We start from the raw sequence: 13310 nt of genomic DNA, 5'->3' as shown, positions 1-13310 counted from the left end.
TCATTTGCACTCCCCCAGCAATTTTTTTAGTAGTTTTTTGTGTAACTTTGAGAATTTCTGAAAGATGGAGTGCATGAGGCTACTTTCAGAGCATGTTTGCTTTTCATTTATTGATACAGTTTGACAAGCTTGGATATCCAGTTAAAGTGAAAACCAGGTATAGGTAAGATTTGGTGTGCACGTGACAGCAACTGGAAGTTATCTCTGAAGGAGTGGACAAAACTATAAAAATTAGAAATAAGAACCCTTAAAAATAGAGCAATTTGAGGTTTGTTATAGAAGGGAACAGCTTTATTGCTTCAGTGGACCTGGGAAGGTATTGGATTGTACAGTACTATTTAGTTATTGATTTCAATTCAATACATATATGTTGTACTGCTGTCATGTACTTGACATTCTGCTGGGTACTGAGGTTGTCTGCAGGCTACTAATATACATAATAACATTCCTAGGAAAGAAGGAAAAGTACACTGCGCCTTATTGTAGACAGCAGGATAGCTTTTGATATTATTTAGAGTAAATAGTTATCTTAGGTGAAATGTATTATCCTCTGATGTTAGGGCAAGATAAATGAGCCCTTACAGTCTTGTCAGTCTGTGTGTGGCACTGTTGCTATGTTTACATGTCACAGCATCCTCTGTGCATTTAACAATGAAACTATGTCACATATCTGTTCCTACTAATGTATTTACATACACATCTTATATTTGGATACCTGTGTATAATGCTAAATGTTCTTTATAAGACTTGAAGTTTTAGAGTGTTGGAATTAGTGGGTTTTTAGATTTAAGTTTAATTTGACTTTCGTTTGTATTGATGTACACTTTGTAAACTTAAGCTGAGACCAGCTTTGAAGTACTGTTAATAGAGCTGTTTTTGGTATGGAAATAACTCATTAAACAACGTAGCATTTTTTATTTATTCCCATGAATGATCAAATCTTTATATGAATCATCAATATAAAACTTTAAAACTCATGTCAGATTTTATTGTGTTGATTTTAATACAGAAAAATTAGAAGAACTCAATATAAGCATTAGTTAAATAGTAAAATGTATCTCTTTGCTCATCATGTTCTCTTTTCTCCCTCTAATTTCTACTTTTGTGAGGTAACTAGAAATTGCTTAATAAGCCCCATAACCAACAGACAAGACAATGTGCCTCATTTTACACTCTAGCAGTGGTTTTCCTTTCTAGTTAACTAAATTGGGTCATAATGTAGTTATTTAAAGTCACTTAGTTAAAGTGTTATATTAGGAACTATTATTAAGGAGTTAACAAATTCTGCTTATATTTATTCATATACAACTTCTCCATAGTTTCTCACTTCTTATATTTTCCCACTGAAAGGAAGTGTTTTTCTATTCCAGAGTATATGTGTCTAGTTTTGAGATTTTTGAAGATACAAAACAGCATAATTTTCGAATTATAATATAAACACTCATGTGTTTTAGTGAGGACTAGTTTGATCAGTAAATTGAAAAAAAGAGGTAAAAATGGGATCATAAAATTTTTCTTTTAACTTAACATATTAATATGTATGTGTTCCTAATGTTTTGATATACATCATGGCTTCTTCATTAAATATAGGCCTGATATTTGGAGTTTTGCAGAGTGTTTCTTGTTTAAATACACCCATATGTATCATCTGTAGTTCCAGTTTCAGTTTCTTTAAAATGGAGTGAAAACTTAAGACACTTGAAGGAGTCTTAATGCAGGGTTCTAAGTTTTTTCCTGCAAACTTGTATAGTTATTTGAACTATAGTTAATCAGACAGAACTTTTTTTTAAAAAAAGGAAATTTGCTGTCTTTCCACATGTTCAACTTAGAATTCAATGAAATAGTGTTTTTTTTTTTAGTGTTCATGCATCATTAATTCAATTTACATTAAATTAAGATAATTATCATAAAAAGTAGGATTGACATTAACATCTAGTTTGGGACCAAACGCTTCTGCACTTGATAAGTCAACTGTTGAATGCAGAAGTACATTGATGTGTAATGAGTAGCCTACCAGCTATATAGTGGGCATTAGGGAATGAAGAGCAACTTTAATCCAGTATGTCCTTAATTGAAAGTCAGTTTAGGAAGCTTCTACTTAATTCAAAAGCATTGTCCTTATAGTTAATGCAATCAAAGTTGAATTAACTTTTCTTAAATTTTTTTTTTTAGGGTTTCTGTACTATTGAAGGATATTTCAGAAAACATACATTCTCTGAGAAAGATGATATTTAGTTCTACCAAGCCCAGCAATAATTTTAACTTTTTACCATTGGAAGATCCAACTGCTGGTGGAGTACAACAGAAACAAATTAGAAAAGATGAAGGTTTTACTGACATTAAAGATGAGACATGGGATATAACACCTGATAATTTAATTACACATGATGAAGAAAATGTGCTTGGAAATGAAGTGAAACAAGAAGATGGATTTGAAGATAGACTAGAAGACAATAAGTTGAAAGAGAATATAGAAAGAACTTGTTTGATGTCATTAGATATTACAGAATATGAACTCCAGATTTTGGAACAGCAGGCTCAGGAAAAAAATCTTAGTGATGTTACCTGCAAATCTCCTGAGGTACTAAATAAGAGAAAGCGATTTCTATTCACTAATAGAGGTTGGCTGATTTTTTTTATGTAAAGGGACAGATAGTAAATATTTTAGACTTTGTAGACCACAGTCTCTGCTTTCACACTAAATTTTGCTAGTTTAGTGTGAAAGCAGCTATAGACAAAAGTAAACAAATGAGCTTATCTGCGTTTCCATAAAACTTTATTTACAAAAACAAAAAGTGGGCTGGATTTGGCTTTTGAGCCATATTTTGCTGCTCCTGACTTAGTATAAGAAGTATCTGTTATAGTCTTCTAGTAGATTTTATAGTGTCAATCCATATTTGTAGTAATATGCTATTTTAGCATTTCTCTTGCTTCTTACATAATAGATATCGCTGCTGTTTTTTAGATTCCCTACATATCTACTAGTGTTTGGTAGTATTTTTATTTCCTCGTGCAGAATTTCTTTACTTGCTATTGTGAGATGATTTCTAATAAACTGATGTTTTCGTTTGACACTAACATTTACTGTCATCTGGAGAGTCAGTAACCTGTTTTTTCTTAATAGATTATTGTTAAACATTCTATATTGTCTCTCAACTTCATGTTTAGATTTTTAATTATTATGTTCTGATTCTATTAGTTTAATTTGTGTGATTTTGTTTTTTTCCTGGCTAAGTTAAGTGTATTTTTTGAAATAGCGAAGTTGTCATAGAAGAATCATTATGTTTCTTTCACTGTAAAGACAGATCATAAAAAGAGACATCAAATAGCTGTATAGCTTTATCTCATTTATTTTTCGTTAAAAAATTACCTATGATTCCCATTTTCAGCACAATTTTATACATTTTCTTTTACAATAACTAAGTTATAGTGTTTTAAAATTATATTTAAGTCATTTAACAAGGTTATTTCCCCCTCAGTTCTAATGGCAAAGTCTCAGTATTTGAGAAATTCTTTATGATTTGGTTACTATAGTAGTAATCATTTCTATCAATATATATAAATGCATATAAGTGATCTGACTGACATTGTTTACCCCAACGATTGCTATTTTTATTGTGTGATAATTATTAGCATTTTTCTTTATTCATTGACGACCCAATTTGAGAAGTAAAATTTTTTCTTCTTGTATAAAACTTATTTAAAAAGATTCTTTTTAAAGCTTAATTTTTGCAGTTTTGAGGCTATACTTTCTTTTCCTACTTACAGTTTTAAGATTAGACATTTGGGGAGGTCCTTTCTGGATATTTCTTTTGTGGGTTCTTTTGTGCTAGTCACCATGCGGTTGGATACTTGCTTCCTGGGTATTACCAAATATTGTAAAGGTTCCTCATATCCAAACATCAGCTATAGCTGAATAAATAAATTATATGACACTTTTTCAAATATATATAGATGCTATCTGTAAAATAGTGATTTCTTTAAAGGTATTTTTACAGTCGTAGTAGCTTTTTTGTGATCTTTGTGAAGTTAGTGGATAGAAAAGAACAACTATTGTTCCTGGCTTTGTACAGAAATTTTCAACATTGCAAAGAAGTTTGTACTCAAAAAGTTTGGGAAACATGGTTTGACATTGTTTACCTTGGAGTTGAACTTGTTACTTTGTATTCTCATTTTGAGTGTGGACTTTATTTCAAGTCTGCTTATCTATTTTGGTTTTTTTTCCAATTATATTTCCTTCTCTTTTTATTTGGTTCTTAGTTTCTATGTTTATTCCTCCTCTTTCTTCCTTCCTAGCACCCTCTCTCCCTTCTTTTCTTTCTTTCTTCTTGTCATATAAACATATAAAATGTATTATGCATTTATCTATGAGAACTTTATTTTGTAGAAAAGAAGATATGGAATCAATTATACTGGAAATTCATGTTTGAAATACTTCTTTTTTCTTTTTTAAAGCATTTATCCCCCAAGGATAATGAAGAGGATGTATCTTACGTAATTGAAAGTGATGAAGATTTAGAAATGGAAATGCTTAAGGTATGTTTAAAATTATGGAAAATTACTTCAGTTCTTTCCAAAGAACATTTAATTAAATAAAATATTACTTAATTCTAAACTGGCCCCACCAGAATGAGATTGCTATCAATTATGTAACATTAGATTTTGTTTTCTTTTTCTTATTTTTTTTCCCCCTCTTTAATTCCCCCCCACTTCCACCCCTGACTATGGATGTTGCTGTTTCCGCTTAAGAACTGGATCTCTGAAGGCAGGGCGCCTTTTCCCACGTGCTTGTGGCGTGCTAGGGTGTGCACTTCGGGCCTGGCGTACTTGGCGCGCTTGCGGCGGGGGCGGGGGAGCTGGTGCACCCGGGGTATGGTCCCCCGGGGCATGGTCTGTGGCGCCACTGGGGCACGAACTCCAGACTTTGTGCCCGTAATGCAGACGTTAGCACTACTACTCTATGGAGCCACCCTAGATTTTGTTTTCTCATTCATATTTTTTATATCTTTATGTGGTCTGTGAATAAACTTTTAGTAGTAATATGCCAACTTTTGCATACTAGAAAACATACTAGCATGTTTTCTCTGTTCCCTTTTAGGTCACTTTCTTTTAATCTTTCCTGCAATGTGGGTAGTGATTCTGCTCTCCAGTATTGAAATCGTTTCCTTTTCTTCTTATCCATGTATGTCCCCTTTTATTTGGATGTTTATTTACTATGGATAATTTATATTTACTATATATAATTTTCTAATGTTTTGAATGGTTCAGTTTTCCCATTATCAAATTTGAAATTATTTTTTAATTTATATATTTTCTACCCCTTCACCCAACCTCCAGTTTCTTTGTTAAGTGTTGTGAACCACGTATGGATAATGAGAAAGAAAAGCCTAAATTTTGACAATATAAGTGAAAAATGAAAATATGGAAGTTCACCATTATGCATACTTTTTGTTCCTCATTTATAAATCAATGTGATTTTTCTTTTTATGAAATGAAATTAGATTTCTGATTTTTTAATTTCGAAGCAGAATAATGAGTAGTGATTAGGAATGTGGATTCTGAATTTAGATGTGGGTTCGAAATCCAACTTTGCCATTTATTAGCTGTGTGACTTTGATCAAGTTTTTTAGCTTTTTTGATACTCAGTTAACAAGTTGTAATTATTATTTAAGGTGTTTTACTTGTGAAGAGCTTAGTTTAGAGCCTTGCATTTTGTAAGTGTTTAATAAATATTAGCGGAGAGTAATAAATGTTAAGTCATATTCCTTTATTGATTAACCATTTCTCTGAAGAGTTTTATTCAAGTAGTGCATTTATAGGATACTTGTAGACTTCTATAAACTTATATATTGAACCTCTTAGAAGGCAACCTGGATGCCCAGATGAGAGAACTTATTTCCTTTTTTCTTTTTCTTTTTTATTAAATGTATTGGGGGTGACATTAGTTAATAAAATTATATAGGTTTCAAGTGTACAGTTTGATAATACAGCATCTATTTTTATTCTCAAAATGCTTTTTTAAGTATGTTTGTTAACTTGAATAAAAAATCAGGAACAGAATCACCTTTTTTTTTTTTCCTGTTCCAGGCCTAAAGCAAATATACTTTTTAGAAAGCCTTTAAAGTCAAATTTATTAGATGGAAGATTTAATAAAAAAAAGAAAATGAGAACTATGATTTAATAATGCTATCATTTCACAGTAAAAAATTTTATAAATGAAACAATTTTGAAATATCCCAACATTCTTTAAATAGATAATCTTCATGGAGGGGAGGAAATCAGATACTGTCAAGCCAAAATTAAAACAAAACACTTTATTTCACATTTGTAATATTTTTTCTTAAAATTATTTGAATCTCGTTGTTTTGACAATTGCAAAAAACACATTTATTGTTTGCTTATAATGTAAACCTTATGCTTATTCGAAAAGAATGTGACCGATCTGTGTGATATAAACTCATTAGAAAAATAACATTAAAACTCACATTTACCACTTAAGAATTGAAAACATTTAAGTATGATAAAGAAAAAATGTTTTTAAATGATCTAAATTCAAAATTTATGATAACTCTCCCCCGGGGCAGTTTATTATACGCTATTAATGACCCTTGTTTATGCAGTAAGTATTCCATCTTTGGCCTTGTGCCTTAGAAACCAATCTTCAGCACATATTTAAACTGGAGCACACATGTTCTTTTGTGGTATTGCACGCATCTGCCAGCTTTGAACAAAATTGTAGGCTCTGTTAATAATACTCCTTTTGTGTTTGGTGAAAAAGATATGACATTGTCAATGGTTTTGCTTTTAAAATTATTTTTAAACTTTCAGTCTTTAGAAAACCTAAATAGTGTCACAGTAGATCCAATTCATTCAAAATGCATAGAAATGGAAGGAAATCTGGATATTTCTTCTAAAGAAGATGAAGATGAGGATGAAGCTATTGAAGAGGAAGAAGAATATGAAGGTAAGCACTGTAATATTTTTGAAATGACTCACCTCTGATACCTACCACTGACTCTAAATGTTTTAGAGGTCAAGAATTTTGTGGCATATAGTTAATTATGTCTTAAAAACTTGTCGTTAAATCCCTTAGTGCTTTGGTCTTCATAAAGCACAATCTTATTTATAAAAGTAGAGTAATAGTAGTGTTGTGTCATTTGGTGACGGGTGATGTGAAAATTTTCATCCTGAATTATATATTTTGTTTGTCAAAATCATAAAAAAATTGCTAATAAAAGTTATTACTTATAGTAACCATTATGATAAATGGCATAGATACATAGTATCTGTTCCTCAGAAGCTTATTAAAATAAGTGGCACAATGTCAAATAGCAAAATGTACTAATTTTCATACTGTGTGTGCTAACTATAGTAAAGAATCCATTGAGCAAACTTCTATTATGTAAGTGTAAGTAACAGTATTTATTATGGCAAACTGTGGGGTCTTCTCAGAAATCTAGAGCTGGATTTCATCAGCAGTATAAGGTGAACATATAAAATACATTTTTTAGGTAGAAAATATATGAAAATGTTAAACAATGTTTTTCTCTTTGTTTTCTTGTATTAGATATAGACGCAATATCTCCAAATCAATTTAGTTTTTTATATTTAGAGCTGTTAAAGCTGAGAAGTATAATCATGAATTTTTATTTATTTAGAGATGAATTATCTTGATTCTTTGTGGTGTTCTTTCTTGACCACGCATGAACCTTTCAACCTGAGCAGAGAATGATATCAATTGGATAAAATTAACATAACTCCTTTGTGCTGCATAGTTAGAATTTTGGTTCAAGATTTGGTGGAGTGATAACTAAGATGAAGGATTTATTTTATCTGTGGATTTTATTTGTAATGTAATTTCTGATTATCATTAGTTGCAAGTTGGTTATATTATAAAATTTGGATTTGTATATCATTTGCCATTGGTTGGGTCCAAAATGTTAGTTTTTAGAAGTATAGCATATTCCAAAACATCGTTTTTTGCAGTGCTAGCAAAGTGTGAACCAGAACAAAGTTCTAATCATTAGATTATCAAGGTATTTACCTGGAGTCGTGATTGGTACTTAAAAGACCAAATTGGTTGGATTTATAAGACAGAAAACAATTACCTTTGGTACCTATCACTATATTCTTTATAAGAAACCAATGAAATAAAACTTTTATTCCCTCTCACCATATGTACTTCTATTTTAACATAAATGCTCTTTTTATTTTATTTTAAGACCATTCGATACCAGAACCTGATGCGAAGCAAGTTATTTGCCTCAAAACCTACTTTGGCCATTCCAATTTTAAGCCGTAAGTATAATCTCAATTAATTGCATATTTACTGTTTTATTCATAAGGGAGAAAAGGCAAATAATCCCTCCATTTAACAGTAACAGCACAACTTCACTGCCGTTTATCCATGCCACACTGTATTTCCTGTGACTACAAAGTCATTTTGAAGTAATATTTACATAAAACTCATATTTGTAAATTATTTTTATAAGCAAGGAAAAATGATTTTCCTGTCCATAGAGAGGTCTCAGTAGAAACTAGTTTAAATTCATTAATAAATGAATGTTAATTTAGTTCTGACTTCTTTTTCATTAAATAAGTATGTGTGTGTCTATTTTGTACATCTTATTATCCAAAGTATGACGATATAATAGAATTTCATAAGAAAACAGTTTGAAGAACAGTGATAATCTTTTCAGTTTTAATATATTCAAACATATTTACATCTAAGGGGGCACACTTATAAGTACTGAAATGAGATGTGGCATAAGTATATTTGAATGAAACTAGTAAGAATGTAAAAATATAGACTTTTTTTTTATTCTAGAAATTTAAAATTTAATCCATGGAAGCATTTCTTTCCTTTTTCCTTTTAATCTTAATTTATTTTAATGTTCTGCATACAGAAAAATGCACATGAATGTACAGATCAATGAATTTTCACAAACTAGGTACTCTGTGTCACTAGTACTCAGATAAGAAAGGATAGGTCATCATCACACCAGAGATCATCTTCCTACTTGATTTAAAAATGTTCAAATACTTTATTTAAAAATGTTCAAAGATATACATACAGTAAAGTTGAAAGAATTTTTTTTACTATAAATACCTATATGTTTAACATTTTGCTATACTCGCTTTGTCACATATCTGTTGATCATCTTTATACATTCCTTAATCCATCTAGTTTTTAAAATGCATCTCAAGGTAAATTATGGATGTTACTTCCTCCCTAAAAACTTCAGCATATAAATTATTAACTATTGTTAAATACTTGTTTATTTTTCTTTTGATGTAAAATTTACATACAAGGAAATGGTCAAACCTTAAGTGTACATTTGCAAATCTTAAGTGCATAGATATGCACCCATGTAACTTAAACTGCTACTAAAATATGGAATACGGTCACTCCTGAAACTTCCCTCATTTCCCTTCTCAGTCAATCCTTGCCCCTGGATAATTTTTCTTATTTATTTTAAATCAATGATTCTATTGGAAATCTAGTATGAAGCTTGGAATTTATTTTATACTTTAGGTATCTGTAATAAAAATTAATGCACGTATATACTAATAGAAATTCCTAGTTGTTCCGTCAACTTGTATGAGAGATTGATCAAATGGGGCTCTTTGTTTCAAAGTTCTAGGGTTCATACATTTTTATATTGAAAATCAAAATATGAAAGAAATTCTATTAGAGGATGTGAAAAAATTAAATAGGTTTCAACTTGTCCCTGGGTTTCTTATTAGTAAAACAAAATAGCTTTTTGCTTTTTCACCCTCTAGGGTTCAGTGGAAAGTGATTTATTCTGTATTGAAGGAAAGAAGAGATAATGTTGTTGTCATGGCAACCGGTACGTTATACTTAAGCAAATAACCTCATCCTTTAACAAATAAAACTTAAAAGTTTTGAAATGCCTAATCTTTCATTAAGTTCTCAAAATACAAATACAGTAGTACCCCCTTATCCATGGTTTCACTTTCTTCAGTTTTAGTTACCTATAGTCAGCCGTGGTCTGAAAATATTATGTGGAAAATTTTGGAAATAAGCAATTCATAAGTTTTAAAATGCCCACCGTTGTGAGTATTGGGATGAAATCTCACATAGTCTACTCTGCCCTGCCCAGGATGCACATCATCCCTTTGTTCAGAGTATCCATGCTGTATACACTACTTTTCTGTTAGTCACTTAGTAGCCATTTTGGTTATCAGATCATCTATCCCAGTGTTGTAGTGCTTGTGTTTAGTAATCCTTATTTTACTTAATAATGACCCCAAAGTACAAGTGTAGCGATGCTGGCAATTTGGACACGCCAAAGAGAAGCTGTAAAGTCCTGCCTTGAAGTGAAAAGGTGAGTGTGGTACAATTAGATATTTTGAGAGAGAGACCACATTCACATAACTTTTATTTTAGTATATTGTTATAATATGTTGTAATTTAGTATATTGTTATAATATAGTGTATTATTCTATTTTGTTATTAGTTATTGTTAATCTCTTACTGTGCCTAATTTATACTTTAAACTTTATCATAGGTAAAACAGTAGATACAGGGTTCAGTATTATCCATGGTTCCAGACATCCACTGGAGATCTTGGAACATATCCCCTGTGGATCTTACAGGGCTACTTCTGTACAAACACAAATGGTGTGAAATATAGAAGCGAGTGAACTGAGTAGATGCTTAAATTTGTGCATAAATTAGCTCTTAGGAAGATAGCATATTCATAAGTGACCATTTATCTCATACAAATACAATTGTAAGAAGAAATCAAAGTACCGAGGCTTTATTTTTATTTCAATGAGTGTATTATTTTTATTTCAAGGATATGGAAAGAGCTTGTGCTTCCAGTATCCACCTGTTTATATGGGTAGAATTGGCCTTGTCATTTCTCCTCTTATTTCTTTGATGGAAGACCAAGTGCTCCATCTTAGGTAAGTAATGTTTTTATTGCCACATCATTACTTTTTTTTTTCCTTCTCCGAAGGACACATTTGTTATATCATGTATGTTAAAATCCATTTCACAGTAACATGTCTCTATAAGTGTTGCCTTATCTTTATAAGTAATAAATGACACTTCAGCGGAAGAACTTACCTTTTTCTTGAGTTTCTGTAATTCAAGGCCGCTGGGTGGCCCTGATAAAATTTTTTTTAAAAGCATACTTTATGCAAGTTTAAATTGTGTATCACAGAATTATTTTCTTTTAGTTACTTTTTCTCTTTAGCTTGGTATGAAACATAAAAGTCTATTTAGTTATGAAAAATTTTGTTTTTGAAAAAACCCACCTTAATTAACTTGTCTTCTAATAGAGTCCTTAGAGGAATTTATCAAATTAGTGAGTTACCAAAAGAATGAGGATTGCAAAGAAGAGAAATGTGCATCATTATATTTCTTTATTCCTTCTTACTTAAGAATGAAGTTGGTATTTGTAGTGCGTACATGGATCTTAAATGTTTGTTTTTTTCCATTATAGAATGTCCAACATTTCAGCTTGTTTTCTGGGATCAGCACAATCAAAAAATATTCTAAAGGATATTAAATCGTGAGTAATTTATATGATTTCTGATCATTTGGTCAGGTGTCTATATATGTGAGAGAATTTTGTACACAAAAATACTTTATTTAATGCGTGAACAAAATGTCCATGATTTAAAAATGTACTTTCTTTTTATAGTACATTTGCAGAACTGTTAATTTAAAAATCTTTCAAATTTAATCTGTTATTTTCAGTTCTTGGACTGTAAGTCAGCATTGTAATCATAGGATTGTAAAATTTTGGTTTGGGAAGAGAGCTTGTAGAGTATCTAGTTTTGCCTCATTTTACAGGTGAGGAAACTGAGATTCAGAGAAAGAAAGTAATTTGCCGAAAGTCACTCACTCAATGAATTAATGGCTGAGCAGGGACTGTATTCTAGATCTCTTGCCCCATTAATCCCATTATGACATAATTCCTAACAAGAATAAAATTGTCAGACATGCAAAAATATATGTATATGTCTATTAACATGTGTACTTATATGTGTATATATTAATACACGAGCATACATGTATTTACTGAGTTTTCAAGAATGCATATATATAACCCAAACCCCTATCAAGATATGTTTTCTTTTTTTATAAACATTTTTAATCACTTTTATTGAAGTAATTGACATACAATAAATTTTACATACTTAAAATGTGTAATTTGGTAAGTTTTTGGCAAATAGGTACCCACAAAATCATCACCACATCCAGATAATTAACATATCTATCATCCTTGAAGATTATTCATACTTTTTGTAGTCCATTCCTCCCACTTTTCCCTACCTTCTTTACCTCACTCACCAGGTAACTACTGATCTACTTTGTCACCATAGATTAGTTTATGTTTTCTAAAATTGTACATAAACAGAATCAGTCATATTATGTGTGTTCTTTTCTTGTCTGATTTAAATTACACAGCATAATTATTTTGAGATTCATCCATGTTGTTACGCATATCAATAGTTCATTCCTTTTTATTGCTGAATAGATTACATCATATAGATATGCCACAATTGTTTATCTATTCACCTGTTGATAGAAATTTGGACTATTTCCAGTTTTGGGCTATTACAAATAAAGCTGCTATGAACGTTTGTATACAGCCTTTGTATGGACACATGCTTTCATTTCATTGGTAGAAACCAAGGAGTAGAATGACTGGATCATGTGGTAGATAAATGCTTAACTTTTTTTTTCTAATTGGGGTAAATTTACATAATTTAATATTCATTTTAACTATTTATAAAATGTACAGTTCAGTGGCTTTTAGTACATTCACAACACAAAGTTATCAGTACTTCATTTCTTTTCATGGATAAATAATATTTCTTTGTATGTACATACAATATTTTGTTTATCCATTCATCAATGATGGATATTTAGGTTGTTTCTACTTTTTGGCTGTTAAGAATGTGCTTTGAACATTTATGTATAAGTTTTTCAATGAACATATGTTTTCATTGTTTTTTTGTATATGCCTAGGAGAGGAGTTGCGGGACCATATGGTACTTCTATGTTAACTTTTTAAGAAACTGCCAGATTTTTTGAGAGTAGTTTCTTTTTTTTCTTTAGCCTCTCAGTGTCTTCCTCATTCTTTTCTCTGAGCAGATGAGCATTCTCTACGTTTTGTCACAAAGATTGCTTTGCCTCTCTTTTTTGTTTTTACATGTTACATGTCTTGCCACTTGCAGAGACTGACTGGTTGTTTCTTGATCAGACTCCAAAATTCTAGGATAGAGACTAATTGACTTACTTTGATACAATGTCTAACCCTGGCACTGAG

The 13310-nt window shown here is 30.9% G+C and overlaps 1 protein-coding gene across 1 annotated transcript in view; it reads left to right on the top strand.

The window, feature by feature from the left end:
• The window catches only part of WRN (WRN RecQ like helicase), a 110932-nt gene that overhangs the window by 38518 nt on the left and 59104 nt on the right, over positions 1 to 13310 (top strand). Inside the window, 7 exon segments of the mRNA XM_039846431.1 lie at positions 2173 to 2581; positions 4456 to 4536; positions 6829 to 6964; positions 8223 to 8298; positions 9784 to 9851; positions 10824 to 10932; positions 11475 to 11543. Of these exon segments, the coding sequence (XP_039702365.1) occupies positions 2173 to 2581; positions 4456 to 4536; positions 6829 to 6964; positions 8223 to 8298; positions 9784 to 9851; positions 10824 to 10932; positions 11475 to 11543 (948 nt within the window).

The sequence above is a fragment of the Pteropus medius genome, unplaced genomic scaffold (assembly GCF_902729225.1).
Source record: "Pteropus medius unplaced genomic scaffold, Ma_sr-lr_union100, whole genome shotgun sequence".
Classification (NCBI taxonomy): domain Eukaryota; kingdom Metazoa; phylum Chordata; class Mammalia; order Chiroptera; family Pteropodidae; genus Pteropus; species Pteropus medius.
Note: the sequence above shows the minus strand (reverse complement) of the source record. Positions and strands in the feature narration are given on the sequence as shown.